The sequence below is a fragment of the Apteryx rowi genome, unplaced genomic scaffold, assembly GCF_003343035.1.
Source record: "Apteryx rowi isolate R43461 unplaced genomic scaffold, aptRow1 scaffold_388, whole genome shotgun sequence".
Taxonomy (NCBI): Eukaryota; Metazoa; Chordata; class Aves; order Apterygiformes; family Apterygidae; genus Apteryx; species Apteryx rowi.
In genome coordinates, this window is record NW_020450396.1 from 356,504 (window position 1) to 383,132 (window position 26,629).

The 26,629-nt window shown below is 36.2% G+C and overlaps 1 protein-coding gene across 1 annotated transcript; it reads right to left on the reverse strand.

Moving 5' to 3' along the window:
• CFAP69 (cilia and flagella associated protein 69) lies at window positions 1-26,629 on the reverse strand. The gene is made up of 20 exons (XM_026074410.1): window positions 26,549-26,629; window positions 24,527-24,603; window positions 22,531-22,629; window positions 20,374-20,523; window positions 20,072-20,249; window positions 18,991-19,114; window positions 16,377-16,425; window positions 16,151-16,272; window positions 15,028-15,244; window positions 13,980-14,126; window positions 12,578-12,696; window positions 11,996-12,114; window positions 10,767-10,848; window positions 9,565-9,757; window positions 8,724-8,861; window positions 6,962-7,038; window positions 5,766-5,960; window positions 4,699-4,785; window positions 2,447-2,551; window positions 1-177 (listed from the first exon to the last, which is right to left on the reverse strand). The coding sequence occupies exons 1-20, from the start codon at window positions 26,572-26,574 to the stop codon at window positions 1-3; spliced, it is 2,481 nt and encodes an 826-aa protein (XP_025930195.1). The 5' UTR covers window positions 26,575-26,629.

The following is a 26,629-nucleotide window of genomic DNA, read 5'->3' on the forward strand; positions in this document are numbered from 1 at the left end:
TTATTTTACAGATATCGAATTTTTCTTGAATGAGTCCAACATTTTAACTCTTTTGATCTTTTTTAAGGCTCCTCCATGAACAGAGAGCTTTCTAACAGCAAGGTCTGTATCAGCCAGTGGCCCTCCAACTAACTGAGAAGGTGTACTTTCTACAGTTACTAAGTGACCAGATCCAATCTGAAAAACAAAACAAATCAATTGCTTGACATTTATGTTAGTATTTAAAATACGATGAGAGTTAAATCATGAGCTGGTCTCTTGAAAATATTTTTCAGTGGGTGGAGATGCATGCTGAGGTTACCTAGGTCCACTCAAACTACTAAAATAACAAATTGTTCCCATCAATGAAAAAGCAAAAGTGTTTTTTCAGCAGGTACCTTTATGTACTTTTCTTTTAGGCCTTCATGTCTGATCTTAAGAATAGATGAAAAGAAAGCCAAGCCTTTATTACAATAGGTTACTGTGCAATGTATTCTGTTACTGGGATCTGCACATAATGTCATTCACGGTTCTTGTTCTCAGATTTTCATTATATCTTAGCACTTAGAGAGAGAGAAAGAGCGAGTGAGACAGAGATGCACATGCGTGTGTGCAAGCTGCTTCTCTCAGTCTGCAATTGCCTATACCCACTGCTTCAGGAAAACTGTAAGACTCCCAAGACTGAGAGAGACATACATTTTTCAGTCTTATTACTATTCTTTATACTGAATATGTTCAGGCCTTTGAATAAAAATCCTTGAATGACACCTCTGTCTTCTAACCATGACCTACTAAAACAAACTGTGCAACTCTTTGAGTGCATGTGGCTCATGTGTTCGATTATATGATCTTAATTTGTTGGCAACAAGCATCTTAGCTACTGAAAATGTTTAGCAGAGGCAGAAAGACGACTGGTTCATGAAAAAAAAATGCCAGCAATAGCTGTCATTTGTAATTCTTCCAGGCAAGGTAGCTAAGGAATTTTATCTGATGTTGCTTATGAGTTCATTTTCTTAATACACTCCTCCAAAATGGACTAACCTCTTCCTTGTTTCTGTCTGCAGCTGTTGAAACATTGATTATAGAACTGTGAAGATACTTTCTTGTTAAATCCTCTCCCTCCAAAGAAGTGAATAGTTTTGGCTTGAGGCCCAAGTCTCTAACGTAAAATCCAACTACATATTTCTCCCTACTAACAGTTTCCAGAATACTGGTGTTTGCATGTAAACTTTTCAGATTCTTTCTGTAAAATATGTCTGATGAACAGTCATACTGACACATCCATGCAAATAAATCTTTTTCTATTCCACTTCATCTTACATTCACAGATATGTCTTTTCATATGTGTTCACATAAGTCTAGAGCAAAGATAATTTTCCTGCTCCAGCACTCTGAAATCATCCCCTTTCTTTATACTAAGCTCATCCTTTCTTCATCGCATCAAACACGAACTGCCTCTTTTCTTTTACAGGATGCAGCCACCTTACTTGTCATTCATTACTCATTCACGCTCCAGAGCCCACAATAATAGCCCTCTTTGTTAAAGTTTGAAACAAGCACCTCGTGTTCTTTTCTCCTTGCTTCCCCTCACATGTAGGAGTAACTCCTTATAAGCCACCACCAAGCTACCCCTTTCCTTAAAGTGCTCCATGGCTGTGATGCTTACATAGAAAACACCCAGCTAGCTCAAAAGCAGTTACTGACTGGAATGGAAATTCTGCCTTGTCTTACCCCAGTTTGTCAAAACTCAGCATCCAGATACACTGTTATACCCCAGCAAGATCTTGACAATGGCTTGTATCTTTTCATGCTTAAATTAAGAGATAGAAATGAGAAAAAAAAATCTTCCCTGCAGATGTAATGGATAGGTTATCTGCAAAGTCAGCAACTAGAAAGGACACCTTTACTGACTGGATTAGGGATTGCATAGATTTACCCAACACTACATGAAAAAGGTCTTGATTTCAGCACACTTTTCATGAAAGGCTTTCCTGTAAGAGGTCCTTGTCAAGTAACATAGGGACCACCTTGCTCACACTTTTTTCTGAGTAACTTTCAGATCTGATTCTCATTCTGACCAGCTGCCTGTTGTCAGGATATGTCTTTTTTGGTGGTGCTTTGCCATTATACTGGATGGAGCCTTGTGCGTATATCTAAAAATAAGATGGAGGCAATTCCTCTATCAAGAGTTTTTGCACCACATTTTCATGGTCTTTGTAGGCTTAATTAGTAAGATATACAGAGATATAAAAGACTTTTTATTAGTGCCTTTTCCTGCAGACACTGTTTCTTTTCATCCCTAAAGAACTTTCAGCTACAGGAGATAAAGATTCTCTCTTACATACTTGGAGTTTGTCAACATAAAAATTAAAAGAAAGAGTAAGGAGCAGCACATATACAAGCAGAATAAACCCTAAACCACTTACATATTAATGAAAATAAACCAGTGTTATTTGGGATTACTTACTGTTGTACCAAGGCCTTTAATATCAGTAGAATGGACTGCTACATTTTGAGACTTTGATTTAGATCTGGAAGCCTCTATTGATTTTTCCTGAAGCCTTTTTGCTTTCTAAAGAAAGTTGAAAAAAAAACCAAATTTATTTTAATCAGAATGAATTCTATCATTTGCTGTTAGAAAATGTACAAATAAAATAACAAAATAAGGAGGGACCATTTCTGCTGGCCTTTAATAGTAAGTACCACTATCAAGAATATCATGAGTAGCAGATTCATCCCAAATTGAATAAGTCTATGTATTTACAACAAAAAGTTATGTATCAGATAAGAGTGGCCACTAACATTCCATCCTTCTATAGGTATCTTTCAATTTTGATGGCAAATCACTAAAGAAAAAACTGGAAGCATTCAACTGACCCGAATTCCATTTTACAGGATATTTCAATTAGGAAAAAAACAAACTACATCATTTCATTAAGATGAGGAAATATTTCTACACACAGAATCATAGCTTAATTTAGATCGAAAAGAACCTCTGATCAGCTGCCTTGTTCAGATACAGTGGGACTGTGCACTGGTTATTGAGGGTGCTGCCTGTGCTGGGGTTGCCCTTGACTCATGGCTCATTTCTTCCGGTGGAGCCACCCTGAACTTGCTGCTCCTTTTGAGTATTCCTCAAATTCAGCAAACCCAGCTCTCTCAGCCTCTTTTTATTTGTCATGTGTCCCAGCTCCCTAATCATTTTAGTGGTCATCCGCTGCACTCCCTCCCTCTGGTTTGTGACTCTCTCTTGTACTGGGGGCCTGAAAACAGAATAAACATACATGGCTTCTCAAGTGCCAGAAAGGAATAATCACTTCCATTCTTTCTAAATCAGCCTGGTATGCCGTTAGCTTTCATCACCACAAGAGTACACTGTTGACTCATGCTCAACTCATCTCCTAGGATCTCCAGAGCTGATACACAACCAGTCAGTCCCCAGCCTGTAATGATGCATGGCAATGTTATTCCATCCCAGGTGCAAGACTTCTCATTTTCTTTTCAAATTCATGAGGTTTTTGTCAGCCCATCCCTCCAGCTCCTCAAGGTCCTTCTGAATGGCAGCCCTAGCTGCCAACATATGGATTGCTTCCTCCAGTTTGGTGTCACCCATGAACTTGATGAGTGTGCCTTGTGATCCACTACCTAGGTCATTAATGAAGTTGTTAAACAGTATCAACCCTATTATTAACCTTAGGAACATCACCCATAACTGGCTGCCAGTTAAGCTTTAACAACTGACCACTGTCCTTTGAGCCTAGCAATCCATCCAGATTTTCATCTAACTTGTAGTCCATATCTCCCCAATTTGGCTAGAAGGATGCTGCGCAAGATTGTGTTGAAAATCTTACTAAAGTCAAGGTAAATGACATCCACTGCTCTCCCCTCCTCCACAGAACTAATAATTTTATCATAGAAAGCAACCATGTTGGCTGGGCATGATTTGTCCTTGGTAAATCCATGCCAGCTGTTCCCAGTCACCTTCTTGTCCTTCATGTGCTTAGAACAGTTTCCAGGAGGATTTGCTCCATAATCTTTCCAAGGACTGAGTTGACACTAACCAGCCTGTAGTTCCCCAAATCTTTTTTTCTGGCCCTTTCTGATTTCTAATTCTAGCGTAGATCTTTACTACAGGCCAGGGAGGCGCTCTTATGTTACAAAAATTATTTTCCTTTGTATGTCCTTTGGGAAATGAAGAAAAATTAAATTCAGCTGCAGAACATTTCTTTAAGTTTGACTTTATTCCTTCCCTAACTTACACTAGTTGTCTAACCAATATTCTAATATTTTTATGGTATTTTGGAAACACGTAACTATGGCTAAAAGAAAATCCTTTCATCATGAAATAGTTCCTATGTTGAAAGATGTCTGCTCTACTAAAAATGGGGATGAAGTATCAGGAAAAATAACGAAAAGTCAGAATGACCATCTTTTTAGTTTCAACTGTCTCAGGACAACCACATTTTCATATATCTAATTTTAAGAGCATAAAGAATGCCGATCCCCAAGTTGTCACCGTAAACAGAAGAGTGGAAGACTCAAAGGTTGCATAGCTTTGCCAATATATGCTATGGTTCATTCTACTACGTTTGTGTGAATATAAAATCTAGAATAGCCTCTATTTGAATATACTCATAATTAAGAAATGTGTTTGGAACTTCCCATTTCTTATAACTACACTGCGAACGTAAATTTCTTTTCATCACTCCAATTTCTTACCTTCAGTGCCTCATAGTTCGATGTCCGAGTCAAGAAGTTTTCCCAAGATTTATTTACCATTTCCCTCTGCTTATGGATAGTGTGAATCTGTAATGTGAATGAGATTTAGGAGATGTAACACAATCCTATTCCTATTAGCTTTCCTGAATTCCTTCCTTGTGCTGTTTGGACAGCACATTCAGCTCTGCCCCTTTAGTTCACCTCTCTCACCTGAGATTGAATGAAAATGCTGCAGTGATACACTTATTCTTTAAAAACTTCAATTATGCACTGCCTTTAAAAACAAACTAATTGCAAGCTAATTTTCCCTTCCTCCAACACAGGTGTTGAAATAGCCCCTGCTCTTTCAGGAATATTTCCTGTATATGCTCACTCTCAAGTGCTGAATCACATAGATGGAATCAGTTCTGGTGACGAAAGCGCATATGTATGACAAGTCCCCCAAAACACTAGTGTAGGATTTTAGACAATTGGACCAACTGATCTTATTTCTTAGAATGAGGCAGAGGATGAGACAGTAGATGTGTGAACATGCCAGATCCTTGCCTTATAACCAAAGCTAGACAATGCCTATACTCTGCTCATTCTCAGCATGCTGGGAAGCACAAAGCCCTGCTTTCTGAAATAATGAAGCTTTGTGAATATTCAACTAGCAGAGCTTAATTGGAATTAAAAGAGAGACTTATGTTTCATTTTAAGAAATAGATCTAGTTGCAATGGTTACTTTAAATTCTCATCTGCTACAGATGAAACACAGGTGCCACTTGTATCGTAACACAGTGATCGCTTGTCATTGTACCATTGCTGATGCTTCACTGATGATAGTGCTTCCTTTATGATGCTGCTTCATTTTTTCATGTTACTCTCTAAATAATAGCAAAATTATACAAACTGAGAGAACTAAGGTTAACTTAAATTTTAAAATTACAATGTTACTGCTGAGAGAGATTAAAAATATCTTAAAATAATGCACATTATATCTTGTTTGGAATCCCATGTATAAGAAAATCTTTATATAGACTGACAAAATAAATTACACAGGCTTTGTATAAAATTCCTTGTTCTACCTTTGTATAAGCCTTTTCCTCCTCTCGGAGTTCTTGATACTGTTGACTTTCAAGCATTTCAGTCTGGAGAGCAACAACCATTCCTCCAACATCTTCTGTTACCTCCGAAATAACTTTCAAGGCTTCCTCATCTGAAGTGACAGGCCTGAATTCTTCTTTTATTTCTGCACACAGTTCAATCCAAACCTCTCCAATCTGTGTGAAACATGCAGCACACTATTTGATATTTATCTCTTATTTCTATTATTTCAGATATTCAAAATATAATACAGCAATAATATCCCTTATTGTTGTTTTGTTTCCCAGAATTGTAATGCAAGGTTAGACTTCAGTAACACTATGCCAAATTCATTCACAGTTATCCTTCCTAAGCAATTCAAGCTTGACTCTGCAAAGGAGTAACAGGAATGCCAATAAGTATGGAAACTCAGAAGAAAAACAGAGAGATGCCATATCACAGGAGCAAAATGTGTTTTACTGACTTCTTCTATAAAATCTCAAATTGTGCATGTTGTCAGAGCAAATTGTAACATGAGGCAAAAATGGAACTTGGAACTATCAACTAAAGATCCAATTAAGCTCTTGCAGACTTTGTACCTAAGCAAAAGATTAGCACAAACTGAAGCATACTTTGAGTAGGATGGCCCCTGCAAAGCCTGTTACCCTATTCTTATTTCTTGTAGCCGCAGCAGTATAACTCCAAGTTTTGATAGTATGGATGGATAGTGCATGTGGGCACAAAGAGGAGGCATGGAAAGAACCTTTATCAAAATGTGTATTTAATGCCATTTTTAATACCAAAAAAATACATAATCTGGCCTGCTACACAAAGAGGCAGCCTTGCTCTCCAGCCCTTTCCCAGTTGCTTACCTCTATCCTTGCACATTCCTGTTTCTTGAGCTTGCAAACAGATAAAACCTCTTCNCCCCCCCGAGTTATTTTTAACTGGCATTGGTTTCTGGTCGGATTCACTACCCAGTCACGAACACTTGCAGTGCTACAAAGGAAGAGTCTGGGGAGTGTTGGAACAATGGAGGTGGGACTATTTCTTTTGATGGTAACTCTGGCTCGTATTCCCTGTGAAACTATGGGTGACTTGTTTAGCTATTGAAGGGTTATGTTTGTTGTATCCTGAGATGTATTTGCTGTTTTTGCAAACACAGATACAGGAGTAGTATTTTTTCCACAATACTCACTTTAAAGTCAAGATAACGACGTATGATAGCAAGTGTGACAAAATCCTTAGCAGATAAGCCAGGCAAATTTTCAAAACCTAAAAGAACATTAATCATCTCAGTATTAACAGCATAATCTATTTATCTTAAAATATAACATTCTAAACCAGACACCATCTTATCTGTCATATAATCACAGGAAAAGTCTTCATTATATATACACAAGTCAGTCACACTAATCCTGAGCAGGCTTTTGGTAATAAAGTAACTATTTTCTTTGTAATAGTTTCACTCTAATTCTTTAGAGTGGCTCCAGTGACCTTCCAATCACTTGTAAAGCCAGGACAGTACTGCATTTGCTATGCTTTTGAGAGTTTGTTCTTCCAGTTAAAGCAGACAAACAGTTAAGTCCACAGGTCACTGTTTTTAAAGAAGCAATTCAGCACAAACATACTTTGCTTTAGCTGCAAAGCAGCCAACAGGAGAAACGTACTACAGGGTCTCCAGTACTTTGTTTCAAGGCTGGATAATGAGGGTCTCCTTCATCTCATAGACCTGCATGCCTTGAGCATGATGACTCCACGTTTTAAAAAATATTTCTACTAAGTGCATAAAAGAATAAGAAAGAGAAGTACAGTTACCGGGACTCTGCTTCATTTTGTGCATGCTGAATGTCAATTATACTCAAAAAATTTTTTGAACTATATCTAAATAGTGTATCAAAACTCACTACAGATTTCATTATACCATCTGTGTGGTAACTAGGAATGTAGCACATATTTATTAGAGTATGATTACATCACATTTTGAAGTTAAGAAATGACATAAATACAGGTAGACTAATGCTGGATTTCTGGATTGTCATGTCACAGGCTGTTATAAAGCATGACTTCACTAAAGACTATAAAAATCTTTCCTTTTTTAATTATCCACTTCCATGTCATTTCAGTACATCACAGAAGACATTATAATGTATATAAGTATATGGAGGTACATGTGAAAATAGGAGAAAGCCGGAACATAAGCTCATGCGTTTTTGCTTCAAAGTTAAGTAGAGAATTCAGCTGTGATCCAACATTTAACATAATTAACACTAATGTAAGAACCTGGGCTACAACAGAGAAAGAACTGGCTATAGTTTATTAGAGGAATTAAAGATGTTTTCAAATCAGTTGGGACTGAGGAAATCCACCCTAGGGTACTCAGGGAACTGGTTGAAGCAATCTCAGAAGTATTACTGATCATCTTTGAACCTGTGGGGGACAGACTGGAAAAGAGCAAACACAAATTGAGTGATATAGTTCTCTTTGGCTGTGGTGGGGTGTCAGCTGGAGTATTTTGTTTGGTTTGGGGATACTACAGCTTAGGAAGAATGCAAACCAATTGGAAAGACACAAGAAAAAATAAAAAAACAAAATCAATGAGAATGATCAGAGATTATTCTGGAAAATGAGATTTATGAGTAAAGGTTGTGAAAATTAAGACATCTTAATCCAGAGAAGACAGGTTGAGATGAAACATAAGAGTGTTCAAATAAGTGAAAAGTAGGTGTTGTGAGTAGGAAAGCAAATTACAGCAAATTTCAAGCAAATTTTAGGCTTGATTCTAGAGAAATCTTCCTTATGGTAAGGACAGTGAAGCACTGAGGAGGTCATAAAATCCTCAATAGATGCTTTTAAGAACAGGATGAACAAGCATCTATTAATAATAAAATGTTGACCACATACCTCAATTTTGGATTAATGACAGGTATTAATGACAGGAGGCAATTCATTTGTCTTACCTAGTTTGCATAATAATAAATACAGTTTTGCCCTTATGTTTTCTGAAATCTCTATGATGGCAAAGCTGGGACAGTTGGCAGGCATGGGGATGACCTCTTGCTCTTTCTGCAAGCTGCTAACAATAGGTCTCTTCATGTCTAATAATTTCAAAACACAAAACAAGATTAGAAGAAGAAGGAAGAGGTATTATGTCCCCAAAGTTACTAAACGTGGAGGAAAAGCTATCTGTGTAAATAAACCATAAGGAGCTTTAGCAGGCTGCTACTGAAGTGTCCTTTCCCGGGATGTCTTCTGTGAAAGAAGTCAGTTCCATCTCACTTTTTGTGCACTAATGTGAATCATTTCCACAGTTTGGCCAGGAATTCAAGCATAATTTGGGCAAGGAAATACTAATTACCATGACTAAAGATTTGTGATACCGTAACATTCACCTTGCTTCTTTTTACAAAGTATACAAAAGCAAAATGCCATTTGTGGGGAAGCTCTCCAGAAAATATCTGCAAATAAACTTATAATTGTGATGAAGGAAAATTCTGTTAAGAAACACAACTGATGTACAGAGGAAAATTAAATAGCTTGATTGTCCACCTTTAAAAAGGCAGTTCAGGACATTAGTTACGGTTCTATTGTCCACCTAACGTAGAAAATGCCATCTAGTGGCAAGACTAACAAAATACCTTATATGGATATATATGGATCTGGTCGGAACTATAGCATAACACCGTAACTACTGTAATTCACTTTCATCAGGATTCAGCTTGCAAAGCGGACAGCGTATTCCTTTTTGCTTTATTCAGTGCAACTGCTCACAAACAGTTTCACATCTATCATAAAGCTTACCAACAATCCTTCCATACTGATCACGTCTGACTCCTAGCTCCAACTCCTCTTGTCTCCATAACTGTATTAGAAGGTTAGCTGCTGTTTGATCCTTCTCTCCACGCCAGGTACTAATGTGAGAAGTGGTTTTAGGGTTGTCACAAAATTCAACCAGAATTCCAAGAATTATATTGCACAGATTCTTTTGCTTTAACTTAGTGAAGGAAAAAGGAAGAAAAGTTTTAAGTTGCCCATAACACAGTGAAAGTTTTTAAAAGAAAGTAAGAAAAATCCTGTAATGTTAAATCAAATATTTACAAGCTTTTCATCACAACTATTTGCACAAAACTGGTGTATAAACTTGTAAATCTCTCAAATTTCTGCAGCCTTGCCATGCAAAGTTTGATAAATCAAGGGAGGGGAACAGGTGTATGATCATATAAGATACAAATACCTGTGTATAGAGTTACATAATAGGTTCTGTACATGCACCTCCAGGCTAACATGCTGGAGAACTGAAGTTTCTGGGGAATGTACTACTACCAAGGATTTTTTTTTTTTTATAAGAAACAAACTCAGAAGGCAGTGGCTGAGCAGTACCAGAGAGCATCTGTTCTATTTTGTGACCTGATCTGTTAGAAGCTGATGAGAGTAGTAGAGAGTCTGCAGCTTTGCACTGCAAAGGCATCAGAGGCTGGCAGCGTGGCTGGTGAGAATAATTGGGGAATGGAACAAGCAAGGAGCATGCTTCATGAGAGGTGATACGCCTGTGCCAGCCATACATCCAAGACCCATAAAAGTAGCTATACATCCTAGGTACATGTACAAGTAACTTCTTGAACATCAGGACTTGTAAAGCCTTGAAGTATATACTAGCTCTGTTCTTACTGACTTCCACATGAAGAACTTAGGTGCTTTTCTGAACAGGGTTGTTATCCTAAGTGAAACTATAGTTTGAATCTTCTATTAAAAAAGACTATTTTTAAAATTAATTTAAAACTACATCTGCCAAATACTTACTTAAAAAAAAAAGATACATGGAAAATCTGTCCAATCATTTCTGAGCTGTGTGCTTACCTTCTTATTTCAAGGAATTACAGACATTGGCCTTCATGTTATTATTGTAATAATTCCAGGAGATACCATGACAAAAAAATGTAGCAATTTTCCATGCATGTTGTACTGCTGTTTTATTCTGCAACAACAATAATAAAAATACCTACTGCCAACAAATCCAGGAGGAGGAAAATGCCCTGTTTTTCAAGAAAAGAATCCTCTGCAATGTAACATCCAATGACACAGGACCTTAAATAGAAATAATTTCAGTGTTTAGAACCACTTTTATGCTTTAAAACACTCTAGAAACATCTCATTTATTTTACTGAGTTGCATTAAAAATATTTGGTATGCACTATGCTTAATACTTCTAGGGAGTGGAAAAATTATGTTTCACATGCCTGTATCTGTACATTTACAAATACCTTTTTCATTTACACTGTATAACTAATATACCCCACCTGACTGCTCCTTCTTCTCCCATGGCTGGTACCTTCCTTGCAGCAGCCCAAGAAATTGGACAGGTTCACAATGAATTGGATTAGAATTCAATCTAATTCTATTTAACTCAGATCAGAGTTAAATCTGAGTTAAAACTAACTAAGTAAAATAGGCTCGTATTCAGCTAGATCATGTCCCTGATCTGATTCATTGCAGAGCTGCATGAGTATTTCTGCCAGCAGAATGGAGGGGATGAGACATGGAAAACTGTTTGTTTTGGCAACAGTGCTGGCTTCTCCCAGCTTATAATGATCATAAAACCTGCATTCATGACACTTTTTCTTCCTTCTCTTATTTCCTCATTTCATGATCTGGTCTGGAATGGATCTCCTGCATCACAGAGCCCATTTTTTTCTCCTAGACAAACATATCATTTAGCTTTTTGTATCTTTAACAAGTTCTGTCTTAAAACAAGTTAATTTTTGTCACCATATGTATTGGTGTTCTAAACATCTCATTTCTGATAAGAATCTTTTTTTAATTTCTAGCTAAATATACAGCTAGTTTATATACACCTTTCTTGTGTTTATATAGTTTTTAGCTGCTATCACTCTATTTTCTCCTTCTATTTACTCCTCTAAAGTTATTTACAGGCTCTAACCATGCACCTCTCCTCTAGGAACTCTTAGGTAACTCTGCACTGAAGCTTCAGGGCGGTCATTCTTCTGCCTGCTGTGTGGGGAGTTAGCTTGTCTTACTGAGCCCTATCTAGAACAGAATACATGCAAAATATTCCATTAATAATTTCTTAACTAGACAAACTATATAATGGATGTTTCCACATTTTAAACAGAAGGGCCTATATGTGCAGAGAAAAGACCATAGCATTGCAGACCTAAAATAGAAGATCTCCAATTTTTAAGAGTTACTGTTGCTAAAATACTACTTTACTAACCACAAGCAGTCCAGTGCACTGAGAAGAAGTCGACTGTGGCCTAATCCACTAAATAACTTATTCGGATCCATCTGCATGAACAAGATAAGTATATCCACTCCTTCATAGCCAAAGAGTTCCTGTTAATTGGACATTAATTAAAGCAATATTTTTCTTAAATAATATTTACTAAATAACTACATATAATAAAAAACAAAGAAAATTGAAAATCAGAAATATTTATATTGTAATAGTTTTGCCCCACTCATTAGAGTAGGGTATATTCCTTACGCTATATGTAAGAAAAAGAGATTCTTATTTCCTCCTATCTGATAACCCCATTCCTTAGCACATTTTTACATTTTCATTTTTAAAACTATGTAAACTAACAATTAAATAGGTGAGACACTGGCTAAAGGAATTCTGAATGATTTTGTATTTTAACTGTCACTGTCACAGAAACCAGTTATCAGTCCTGACTTGTTAGTGATGAACTGCAATGGACATCTGCCTTTGAAGAAAAAAAATGCAGTATCATTTAAATAAAAACGTACCACATCATTGTGACATTTTCTGCGCAGTATGAGGTAGAAAGATACAAACCTTTCTGTGGAGATCATTTTCACAGAGAGTAGACAGAATAAATAATATATCAGCCTGGATCTCCAGCAGAATGGCATCTTCTTTTTCTTTAGATTTGTTTGCTGCATACTTTAGGATATCTATAAAAGAATATATTTTATACATGTGAATGTCCTATATGTAAGTCTATGTAAGTTCTATTATAGCAGCTGATTTTTAAAAAAACAAATGTACCCCAAAAGATTTCTAAGAGAATCTACTCATGCTATTCAGTTTTATCTCCTGTGTGTCACAATAGCTTACAGAAGCACAGCCCTCTGACACTGTAGTTTCACGGACCTTGCCCTTGGTGGCAGAGGTAAAGCCAGCAGCTTGCACTGACTTTTGCTAGCACTTTCAGCCCCTTGTTCCTTTCTCCACGCTGCCTCTTGCATTGTGCCAGTGCAACTGGGAACTGATATGGATCAAACAACCCTTAGAAAAAGGCAAAGAACTCCCTGACATTCTCTACCATACAGCCTCACAAACATCTGTACTGACAGTGGAAATGTGGGAGAGAGATAAAATGCCACCACTGCTGAGGGAATCAGCCTTGCAACTATCTGAAAGAGGATATTCAGATAGAGAGCTCTCCTGGAGTAAGAAAAGTTGCCTCAATCTGTATAGTGCAAATTTTGCTTTCACTAAAATCTGAAAGTTTCATGGAGTTTTCACCAGAGATCAGCTTTCAACTGGAAACATAAAATCTTTTATTTCTAGGCTTTCCATTATAACATACTCTTTGAATTCTAAATGACTTTACCTTTTTATTACTTCCAGTATGATTTTTTTCAGAGCAGTGGAATCTTTTTATTATTTTAAGAAAAGAACCTAACATGTATCAGCACTCACAATAACCTGTAACAGTACATATGTTACTGAACAAGAAAACGATCTAAATGAGTTACAAGAACAATGGTTGAGTAGTTTTACTCTGCTTTTATTCTTCATAACGCTACTCTCATTAAATTCTCTGTCTCTAATTCCCTTCTATTCTAAAGAGGAATTGTGGAAAGTGATATTGTAGTAGACAAGTACAACAAGACTATTCCTTATGGCTGAAGTTCCTAGAGGCTAACACAGTGAAAATAAGATGTAACAAATATTAAGTATAATGCAGGAGAGAATAGGAACAGCTTTCACTCTTAAGTTATATACCTAGACTTCTACAGCTTTCTGCTTTGCTTAACTCCTTCAATTCTGTATGTTAAAGTGTCACAATATTAAAAATCAAATCAATATATTAATTGTTTTAGCTTCTTTCTTCAGTTTTTCAGTCAAATGAGTAACATATTAAAACCACAGCATAAGAAAAAGCATGGACATGTCCTACTGTCAACAGAAATGTACTATTTTAAGTACAGCAATACAAATTGTGCTTTACCCAGTAGTTGGCTAATTGCTCCCTGGTCACATAAATTAAGGTTCACGGCATCATCACAAAGGGACACAACAGATCTCAGTACTCTCAGACTGTAGCGCATTTGTGCAAGTTTGCTGCCACGACCACCTGTTCCATGGAAACTGTTACCTTGACCAAAGAAGGGATCTGTGGAGCAATCACAATGAGTATTTTCTTTGGCAGACTGTATATATTCAGAATAATAATGTGCTAAGGAAAAAAATTATGGTTTACCAATGAAAGTAAGTTGAAAGCAAACAAGGAAAAAATTCTTTTAATGTTAGAAAGGCTTCTTGTTTAAAACAATCTAATAAGAAGCCTTTCTATGAAGGGCTGTGCTTTTTATATTCATAAGAAAGGTATGATTTTGATGAACATTTAAAATTATTTCAAGGTTTGTTTTTTTTTTTAAACTTTACTACGTTAATGAGCAATGTACAAAACTTTAAATATCTTCTCCAGCATGACAGGTAAAAACAATCTTTTGATTTCAGTCATACCCAAATTAAAATTTGTTCATAGGAAAAATCACCCATTCTATGGTGAAAATCATCCATCTACAGGAAACCAATCCATGAAGACTAGGTGCAGTTAATTATATATTCGCTTAGGTTCTACTCTTAGCTGATGGCCACAAATAAGCTTTATTCTGGAAGCTGTCTTACTGTGTACAACTCTGAGTTTGAGTAACCATATCCTGCTTCTTGGCAGGAATTACTGGTTGGACTCAGGGCCACAGTAAGTGCATCTGACTAGCTTAAAACATGAACAGTAAAAATGTGTGACTGCCTGCACAACTGAAGGAATGCCAGTATAGTGGTACATAGGGAATGAGGTACCAGTTTACCCTCCAGTAGAAAAATTTATTATGGCTCATTTTTAAAAAAAGATTCGTTTCCTACGTGACCTATTTAAAAAGAATAATTCCAAGTTCACAAGTTTTACATTCTTCCTACCTGCTAAAGAAAGTAAGTCCAGTTAAGCTGAGTTTTGAGGTAACTCTGTATGAAAGACATGAACATCTACTGACCTTGACCTATACACCACTCTAGAAACACAAGGAGGAGAGTATTCGCTTGGCAGGACAAATATTTATCTAGTAACAAGGGAGCCACTGAAGCTAAAATAGCAATTGCATGAAGCTGTAATTCTTCGTACTGGGCAGCAGACCAGTCATGAAATCCAGGCTTTTGATTTGGTTTTACATAATAAAGCAAAGCTGGCATCACATCATTTTCACTGAGAAGCTGTAGAGTCAAAAGACAAAGAGAACAAATACAGTTACAGGCTTCACATGCAAACAAGAAAAATCTGAAACAATGAATCAACTTTACTTTAAAATAGTTTTAGCCTTATTTTTTGCCATCACCTTTTTGAAATATTTAAAATACACTAATTTGCTTGTAGGAAGGATTTTCCAAATACTGACAAAACCTAATCACAAGGAAATATGAGCATATCAATAGACAGTGCATCAGTCCATAGTAATTGATTAATTCAGTGATTGACAGCACATTAAAGGAAAACATTTTTTAAGTGAAATAATATTTTATATTTCTACTGTGAGGCAAGATTATCAGTTCACACAGTAAGTCAACAACGTTGTGTCTAAACTGTGGAGCGGGTAAGCCCCTTTGTTTTGATCCCCCAATTTTCCAGAGTGGGAGACCTCTGAATGCACACTACAGCTCTCTTTCTGTCTATAGGTCCTTTTAGACTGCTAGAATATTCATGGAACAACAAACATAAATATGTCTGGCTTATACTAAGAATATCATCTTTTATTGAGAATGGATGTCAGGAACAGTACAAGTACAGACAAAGTCTGTTTATATTCTGTAGCATTCCTACAGACTGTGGTTTATGAAACTCTCTTTTGATCTTCACCTGTATTTCAATAATGTTTTGCAGTCACTTGTCAGCTAATTTTTCTAGCATGGTCTAGGTTTGTAGCTTTTCTAAAATTGGAAACGTACAATGCTTTCAAACAGCAGGACTTGACTTGAAGCTATGTATGGTGTATAGTTTTGAATTCCTGATTTAGACAACAGCAGGTTATCTATTGAACCATGTCACATGGACAGCTAAATAATATCCCTGTAATTCTTGGCCCCTTTTTGGCTTACAGTATGTTCCATTTTGTTACAATTTACCTGTACAGCACATGGGTCTTTAGATAAGACTCCTATTACATTAAACAGTAACTTCTTCAGCTCAAAGTCCTCATACGAGTAGGTAAGTTTAAGACCTTTTACCAAGGGGTTGGGGATTTTAACTGTAAAAGAAATTGTAGATAAGTTACAACAAAGTCTTCAATAAAAGCTAAAATATTATAATTATAAAGTAATATTTGTATCACACCAGTATAAAATCTCTTACCTTCACTAAATGTTGCAAGCACTATTAACTGCTTTGTAAATCCACTTTCCTAATAGGCATTCAAAATAAATACATTAATTAAATTAAATTACAATGAAATTAAAACTGATTATTTAAGTTTTACTTCTTTCCTCAGAACACATCAGAGTTTAATCTATCCTCCTGAAGAATATTCAGAATTTTATCAAAAAAGAGATCAACCATTTGGACATCGTACAATACTAATTACAACGCTAAGGGTTACTTAAACCTATGCCTCATTCTGTACAAGCATCAATTTGTCCAGGGAAGCCCCAAATCTATGTATTCACTACTATAATCTACCACACAAGAAAACAGTATTCTCCAGTACAGTTAGAGTTATGTTTTTTAAAATGCATTTGTGCACGTGTAAGTTTGTTATCAGGGTCACCAGTATATACAATTTCGTGCATTCAGTTGTGTATATTAATACACTTGTGTTCAATTTGAGTGCGCTTACAAGTAAGCACATGAAAACTGCATGAATGAACAACCTGCATTTATAAATATTTCATATTGTAATGTTTATAAGAGGCAGTTCAGAAAATGAAATGTAGTAATTCACAGCTTCTAGACAGCCAACAGGACAATTATGTATAATATAACCACGGGTAGGGCCAAGGCCAGGGGGTATATACACAATGCAGTAGAGGCAAAAGAGCTCTGTTTCTGAGGTGATTGTAGCCATATAAACATGGTTGGCATGGCACTGCTCTTCCTCAGCGCCAAATACATTATCCTGGCCTCAGTACACTGGTGAACCCACTACAGAGCTTTCTGCCAGCTCCCGACATGAGCAAAGCTCAAAACTCTGCACAGACCACCCCTGCAGAATCAAGCAGATCAGTAGTTTTGCAGCAGCTTTTTAGATGCATCCCCTCCCAAAAGGGCTCAGATTTGATCAGCCCCTTAACACACCTAAATGCTTTTAACAATCAGAAAAACATGGCAAAGGTCATTTTAAATAAAAAATACTGAAGCACATAAACATTTTCCCATTATTTTTAGCCTACACGGTATCATACCCCTTCTACAAAGCCACTGCAAAGTGGCTAATTAAAACCAATTGATTACACTAAAAATTATTTATGTTTTCACCTTACTGATTACTATTGCTTGCAGTATTAAATTCTGATGGAAAACACTAAGTAACTACTAAACAGAGAGTTTTGTTATAACACAGAAATAAGTATAATTAATACCATTATAAGCCTTACTTTACATATATTTTGCAATTTACATGTGACGAGAAAATCATTTTCCTTTCAAAGGCTCAGATTTCTGTGTTGATCTTTGAATTATGTCAAATATAAGCCTGAGGTTTCTGTATTTGCTTGGACAGTATGTTAATAAAAAAAAGATAAAGTTCTGATGAAAATTTCTCTGGTGTTCTCTACAAGACAGGATTCAATAGTAATGTTATTTTTTTCTATCTGATATTTACACCTTATACCTTCTCTCCAGAAGTGACGTAAAATCTCTAAGAAAGCTGAGGATAGAGAATTTAAATGGAAACATTTATTACGTATTGAAACATTTTTTTTCTTTCAGTATGCAGAATTAAAATAATGTGTCTTGGCTACTTATCTTGTAGGACAAAACTGCTTTGTTTCTGCAGCCAGATAAACAATTTGAATGTTTTAGATTTTAAATATGTTGCTGCAATAATATAACACACCTTATAAAATGGTTAGTGAGAAAATAGAAAACCTGAATGAAAATCTGTCATCTTTCATTACAGATTATAAAACCTATTTAGTAATAGAGCCAACTGGGACACTCCTACTGAAGTAAATACGAATTCCCTGGAAATAATCCATTTCTGATCAAGCTGCAAAACAGCAGCTAATAGATCTATATAAACAGGAATTTGAGTGCTTAATTATTCAGTATGTCACAACTTCATTTGAAGTTCTAAATCTCAGGAGTAAAACAAGAGAGTAAAAGAACATAAACATATATAAAAACTTCTATACAGTTTCCTCAAATTCTGGAATATTACAGAAGAATGGGTCATATCCTACTTTTTAATGTGATAATGCATTTAGGGCTACATTTAGGTTAGAAAGAACTTATGTGCCTCTTGTTAACTGGAACTAGGCAATTCTCTTTGCAGCATCTTTTTCAGAGCTTCTGAGTTGTTTTTTTGAGGAGCCTTCTTGTCTCTGGTTACGAGGCATGGGTACTTCAGTTGAATTTAGGCCATCAGCATACAGTCTGTACTACTACATCTTCCAAACAGTGAATAAGATTTAGTGCAAAACTCACTGTAACAGAATGGCACATCTGAGAATCTGTACAGGAATACAGGAATTCTGTTAATTTCTGCATATGAATACAGTTAGTTTAATTTCTTAAGTATCAAATAAGGTTGATGCTAGTACTCCAGGTCGATGGTATACAGATTTGAAATCTCTCTGAGTTAGAGGGAATTGCAGGAAGGAAAAATGTTTCCTGCTCAGCAAATCTAAGAAAGAACAATGCACCGGAGACAGAGTGGAACAAATATTAGAACCTGAATGGGGTAAAATACTGAGTACATAACAGCAAAGGAAAAGTTATTAGGCTCTGGGATATAACTGTGAATACTTACAATCATAGGTGCTGCAAGGTTTTCAGCTACTAACGTGGCAATCACCAAGAGGTCATTTCTTAGCTGACGATCATAATTGCGGAAACTGTTCATGAAAAGGTGTACAAATACTTCTTTCAAAGCACTTAGAAAAAAGTGAAAGGTATTTTATGTTAGACAGCTCTAGCATAAGTGAATACCCTTTCAGTATCATACTTTTCAAAGCCTTAGGGTTCAACTACAAGAAAAGTAACTTAAAATTTTACTATGAAATGGATTCTTATGTATACTACTAGAAATCCAATTTAAGCATGTATGCAAGGTTACTCATACTTCAAATTTCACCTTGCATTATATGTACTATAATGAATTAATAGATAGGTATAACACTTATTCAAACATGGAAACATGTAATGGGATGTAGTTGAATGATTACTGAGAGGAGATGGTCTAATCCCAAATAGTGAAAACAGCATAACTCACTAAGAGAGAACCTGTATTTCCTTCAGCTGAGGATCTAAGCCTCATATATTATACACTCCAACAGTGCAGTCATACCGACTTACCAGGCCTGACACATGAGCTTGAAACTGGTACAATTAACTTTTGCATTATACAAAGCAGTAGTTAAGGCTATACCTCCTGCACTTATGCAGCAAAGCACCTTGACTTCCCTTTTGCCATATACCAGAAACAACTGGTGGTGGATCTCTGTGATTCATAAAGTGAAGAGAGGCTTGACAACAAAGTATTTTTCGAGTTGACTAGAAGTGCTCTTAACAGGGCCCCGGCCACAGAGTTTGTAAGCTACCTGGCAGGCACCTCTCATATCACACGTCATTTTCTGGCATCTGACAGGCCATAGTGCTATCTAACTTTCTGAAATAGAAAAAAAAATCTAAATGGTCTAAATCATGTGCTGCTTGCCTATAAGGTCTGATCTGTTCTGGTGTGTAAAACTTAATGAGGACTTAATGGGAGATGTCCCTTCCCCTTCTGTTCTTTCTCTTAACTCATTTCAAACTAAATGCTACAAAACAGCAATGCTTTAGATGTCTCCAAAATTATAATATTAACTCATAAAATGCTTCACTGTACTTACTGTACACATTCCAAGCTACTGAGCTGATTAACAACTTCTTCTTTTGAGGTGTTTTCTAATAGCTTCCACAGGATTTCTGATGAACGGAATACCAGCTGTCCAGAGGGATCAGCATCATTTAGATGCACACAGAGTCTGCTGGCTGCTTGGGCCTTAAGCATAAGCTTGCAATTTACTCCTGAAATTATGAAAATTTGAATAATTAATTCCCTGTAGGTCAGTAACTGTTTCAGACATGTTCAAAGAACAAACAATCTAAGATCAGAAGTAATGAGATTGCTGAAAGATTAATTTGTACTAACCAGAGCTGGAGAGATACTGCAGAGCTTTCAGTACCCATAACTTCTCAGGAAGTTGATTTTCAACTAATGCTAGTGATAAAACAAGAGTTTCTGCTAATCCTCCTAATTCCGCCATCTGAATTTTATAGTTTGCACTTGTTAGCTGGTAACCTGCACATAAAATAGCTTTAGTTACAATACAGTAAATATTCAGAATTTTGGTTATTTCATAAAATATGCACCGTTTCTCAAAAAAGGAATGAGATGGGAGTTTCATATTTCCTTAGTCCTAAAACTGATGGAAAACAAATTTCTAATAAACAACAAAAGCTTTTTTTCTTATATCTGAATATTAATAGTATCTAAGGCATATCCAAAAGGCTTACCCTCCAGAGGACTAAAATGCTATATAAACACATAATTTGCTTTCTAGAGTTAACAGAGAGTGAAGGGGCAAGTAGGGGTATAGTGAGGTGAAATTTCTTGTCCAGGTCATGCGATATGTTTTTGGTGTAGGACCTAGCTCTTTTCTGTAGCCTACTCATTAGAGAATTAATGCCTTCTATTACCATATTACTTAAAATATGTGAATCCAGCCTTTGATTTACAAGCTTGAATTTCTAATGTGTCCTTGTTTTTACTTTCGTCCATGCATATACAAATTGTTATTTCATTATTGAATTATAGGGGAAAGAGAAGCACTGAGAAAAGAAATTCATAATTATATATTCTAACTTGCAAATGTAAAGTTTATCTAAAATAGCTTTAAAAAACCCCCTGATATATATCAAACGGTAGATGACATGCAGAACTGATAAATACAGATAATGCACATGGGGAAAGGCAGTTTTAACTAAGCATAAACTCTGATAGGCCCTAAATTAGCTGTTACTTTACAGGAAAGAGAACTCTGAGGACTCTTCTATGAAAATACCAGCTCAACATCCTAGGGGAGGGTGTCAAATGATTAAATCAAATATTAAGAATTGTTAAGAAAAAAATAACAAATAAAACTGAGACTGTCAGTGGCTGGTGTGCCAGCATCTAGAAGACTCTTTGAAATTCCAGCCTCCCACATCTACAGTAGACTAAAAAAAATTACAGACAGCAGGGCAACAACTATTATCAGAAACTTTGAAGAGCTTATAGAGAGAGTTTAAATAGACTTGGCCTCTTCACCTGAAAAAGAGGTGACTAAGAAAGGATATGATAGACATATATAAAATGAAAAGTGGCACAAAGAAGGTTAATAGAGAACAGGTTTTTTCTATTGCTCACAAGACAAGTAACAGGGGACATAATATAAAGTTACTTGGCAATTGGTTTAAAACAAACAAAAAGAAATAATTCTTCCACACCATAACACTAAACTGTGAAAATAATTTCCTCCTGGTGCTATGAAAGGCAAAGATGTAAATGGTTATAAAAAGCAGATAGAAAATCTCACAGAATAAAAAACCCATCAAGTTCTATTAGGCATAAAAGAAATAAATTCTGTTTTAGGAATTCTCTAAGACACAGACTGTTTGAAAATGGAGCAACATACTGAAGGAAAATATCATGGTGTGCTTGCTTGCCTTATTCTTACATTCTTTCTCTTGTTACCTGCTTTGCCATACAGTGCACTGACCTTTGTATGGTCATTCTTATGTTTTTGTTTTATGCTAATGTTTTGCTGTAAAAGAACCCCAGAATTTTTCTAAAGCCTGTGCCCAAATGTGTCCAAACAATATGGACAGAAGCAAATTTAGATGGGTTCAGACCTACCCTTCACAAGCAACACAAGTGAAACCAGAGCTGCTTCTCTCCAGACTACACATGCAAAGTAGATAATGATAATCGTTTCGTTCTTATAACTCCAATCCTAATTACTCTTTCTTCCTCCACTATCCATGCTTCAGAGAACTTGTGACCACCTCACATTTTCTGGGTACTATTTAATATTAATCCCTTTATGTGTAATATTAATTCATATGCTGTCTACTGATAATTTCAGATTTTGAGTATGCATTTCTATAAAAATTTTAATTGCATATTTGCCAATGCTGTATATTTAATAAATGAGATATAGTAATGATAGTTATAAATACTATAATCCATAGCAAATTTAAAGATTTCAAAGTAGTTGAGTTAATTAACATTTGATTTCTTGTGACACTTGAAAATACTGTACTTTACCTGAAAGTGGTTTTTTCGGTGGTTCCACATTATAAAAGCTAACAATACACTTACAGATTTGTATTCTAACTTGAGAGCTTGGCACCCTCATCAAATAACCTGTCAGAAACAAAAAAAAATAATTTACAAAGTTTATAATTGTTTTTGAAATTCATCTTAATACTTTCAATTACAGTACTTTGTCTTTATTGGTCATACCCCCTAAAAATCTATTTCATGCTAAGTTTGATTATAAAAATACTCAAGGGACAGGGTCTCCAACACTGAAAAGGACAAACTGGTCTTGGAGTAGTACCATAGGGTTTATTAAAAAGTGTCCTCCTCTGTTTTATGGCTACAGATCCTTATAAGATACTGGATGTTACTCCAGAAGTTACTCACAAGAAAGCTAATACACTAGGCAGCTGCCATTATCATGTTAGTAACTCTGCTTCTACCAAATATGATAGGACATAATGGGAGCACAGAAAAGAGCTCCTTTTCCACAAGATAGATAGAAAGAAACCAATTGAGAGCCACTGATGCCTAACATGGATAATATAAACTATCTTTTATATTTTAATGTGTTTTTGGACAGGCCACACTAAAGAGAATCTGCAACTATCTGAAACTCAGAGGCCATTCTGCTATCTATTTGGGCCTGTGAAAATGAAGATTTCTATGAAGAATATCTTTCTCATCCATTTCAAGGATGTTCTTTTTTCATGCGTGACAGGCTGATGACCTCTGAGAGGTCCTACCTCTCTATCATTTAAATTTTTCCATTAAGTGAGCTGGTATATCACCCCTTCTCAGTACTGAATTCTTTTCTGACTTACAACACTTGCAGTGTTGTTCTTTGAAAATCACAAATGTCATATGCAAAGTCATAACAAGACAGTCGGGTACTAAAGAGTCCAATGACACTGAGACATCAGTTTGACACCTTCTCCTCCAACAGCTCTATTAAAATAGATTCCTGAGAGACAGGAGCTCACAGCTCAGATGCAGCAGGAGGCAGAAGTCAGGAACTGCTGCCCCTAGTAGGGCATGGCACTACTGACTTGCTCTATTTTGCCTTTGTGGGAGACAGTTCTCAGGCTTGCGGGTTTTGAAGCTTTGAGCTGGCAGTCAGGAGTTACTGTGTCTTACTTGTTTCTTCCATTTGGCTTCAGAGAAGTATGAAGTCTTTCCCCCTATCTCAGGCTTCAGTGGTTGCAATAATACACAAATTTCTCAGAACAAAACAAAATTTTGTACTGTGTACAATTCTGGGCTCCCCAGTACAAGAAAGACATGGATTTACTGCAGTGAGTCCAGCAAAGGTCCACAAAGGTGATTAAGGGACTGGAGTATCTGTCATATGATGAGAGGCTGAGAGATCTGGGACTGTTCAGCCTGGAGACGAGAAGGCTCAGGGATGATCTTATCAATGTGTACAAATATCTGAAGGGAGGGTGTAAAGAGGACAAGGGCCAGACTCTTCTCAGTGGTGTCCAGCGACAGGACAAGAGGCAATGGGCACAAACTGAAACACAGGAAATTCCCCTTGAACACAAGAAAACACTTCTTTACTGTGAGGGTGGTTGAACACTGGAACAGATTGCCCAGAGAGGTTGTAGATTCTGGATATGGTCCTGGGCAACCTGCTCTAGCTGACCCTGCTTGAGCAGGGGGGTTGCACCAGATGATCTTCAGAGGTCCCTTACTACCCCAACTATTCTGTGATTCTGTGAAATTAAACAGGCTACAGAGAAGTTTAGTTCTTCAGGTGTAATGATAAAGTTTTCTCACGTAGCTTCTGACATCAGCAAATAGGAAACTGCTAGCTAATGTGTGAGTTAGCAGCATAGCAAAATAAGAATGCTTTCTGAATAATAAAAAGCATAGAGTACTGATGGAATCATTGAAAGAAATGACTTAAACATTAAGAGAGCAACAAGCAATTGAAATTGTGACAGTTATATAGTTCGTATTATTATACTGATGGCATTGTGGCATATCAGTCTACACTCACCAAGTTGTGCAATTGATTTTGAAACTGTGCGGGAATAGTTTACTTCATCAGATAATTTCTTTTTTTGAAATGGTAACCTGCAAAATGAAATAAGCAAATTATTAAAACCATGCTTAAAACACCACAGAAAAAACACTTTAATCAAGCCATTAGAAAAGCTCAATAGCTTTTCTCTTTTTCCTCAACTTTCTTTGCAAACAAAGACACTTTTCCCAGGACAAAAAATATTTTTTGCAATGCTGATTCTGCACTGAAAGTTCCACTTCCATAATCTGGCAATTATGTTTTGGCAACTAGCAGTACGTATTCACAGATAATATTTTCATAATTCATATTTGGTACAACAAAAATAATCCGAGCAAACAAATGTAATTTAAATGTGGAAGATTAAATCCTGAAACCTAGGCAGTATCAGTCTATTCCACAGCTAGGCTATTAACAGACATGTGTAGAGATAAAAAAAGGATCATAGCCTTTGACAAGACCTCTAGAAATGGAGAAAAATAAAACTAATAAACTGACTCCAAATAGCCCAACTACAAATTTATTTTAAAAACAGGTTATTAAGACAAATTCAATAGCATTTGCAAAACATTCAGATATGAAATAAATATGTAAGCGCTAAAAAAATCTCTAACTGTAAACTTTACAGTATTATGCTAGGTCTCTGCATCTCATAGTGCAGAAACAGCTTTCCTGTAGGTTTGCCTCTGTAAACACAGACAGAAGAAAAAGGAGAGAGCAAATAATGGAATAAATGGGGAAAAACAAAGAGACATTAAAAAAACAAGTAGGAAGAAGACAAGTACAGAAATAGAGGTAGTTACAAAAAAATGGAAAGTTCTACTATGGGAGTTTTAGTATCTGAAAGGAATTTCCAAATAACAGCCCCTCCCTCTAGTTACAGACTTTTCATTGCCATATGAAGTAGTAGTGAATTGAGGGGGAATTTCCGTAATACAAAAATTAAAGCAAAACCCAAGAGTGCAATCTTCCAAAATATATTCATTGCAGAAACCACAAGTTTTGCTGAACTGCTATAAAGATGAAGAGTACTATTCACAAATACATTTTATTTACCGTACACCCTTATTTTCAGTTTTGTCACATTTCTGCCACACGCAGAAGAAAACGAAACTTCATGACGTACTTTTTCATTCCCCACTGTGTGGCAGCAAAGGAAAGCAGTACAACTGATGATGCTCAAGAAAGCAAAAAGATCAGCTGAAGAGTTACATATTTATTATAGCTAGCAGCTGAGAGGAAGCTATGTAAAAAACTATTTGAATATCAGGCTTAAAATGCAACTCATTTTCTGTCTGCCATAATTTTTCTCTTCCATATTCTCACCAATTATAATTAAATTCCAGAGTAACTGTAGTTGCAAGTATTTCATCAGTAACTTTATTAAATTATTGGGAAGAAGAAGAAAACTATGGACAAGTATGAATGACACCTGCTTCCTGTTCTGCAAATAATTTGAAGTATAGCGTGACAATGAAGATACCAAAAAGTTCATGTAATATATTTTAAAGCAGATTATAAATCCCAAATCCTTCAGTTGCTGTTTTTTTCTCTTCTGTAATATGGCTTGTCATTTCACAAAGCTTAAAGTCTCTTTGTACCACCTCAGGTTTTAAACCCACTTATTTAAACCCACTTACAGAGCTTGTTTGAAACAACAGAGCACTTTAGCAAGACTTACTGCTGAATCTCTTGAGGCCAGCAATCGCAGAACAGTTTACTGTAGGCAACGACATCGGGGAATCTTGCTTCCAAGCATGCTGAGGATAATTATAATACAGTCCTAACTGATGTAATAAGTAGCTCTGCAGATACTTAACTGCTAAAATGGGTCCTTCATGCCAACAGAACTTGGACTCGAGGAAAGAATGGGACATGAAAAGGAAGAGTGATACAGTAGATGCCTTCTCACAGAGACACGTCAATTGCCTTAGAAAATGTATGAACATGTTAATAAGCAGTGTTTAAAATCTCTAAAATACGGGCTGAAGTACTTACCCACATAATATAAGAAGTTCACACATAGGCTCAGTGAAAGCTTGTTGTTCATTGATTTTTTCTGCACACAGGTTAAGAATT

Bases quoted from the DNA above. Each gene is read 5' to 3' on its own strand.
- CFAP69 (XM_026074410.1), bottom strand. From the start codon at position 26,574: ATGTGTGAACTTCTTATATTATGTGG. The intron at 24,604-26,548 runs GTAAGTACTTCA...TTCATTTTGCAG, and splicing joins GAACTTCTTATATTATGTGG to GTTACCATTTCAAAAAAAGA. The intron at 178-2,446 runs GTAAGTAATCCC...TTTGTTTTTCAG, and splicing joins TTAAAGGCCTTGGTACAACA to ATTGGATCTGGTCACTTAGT.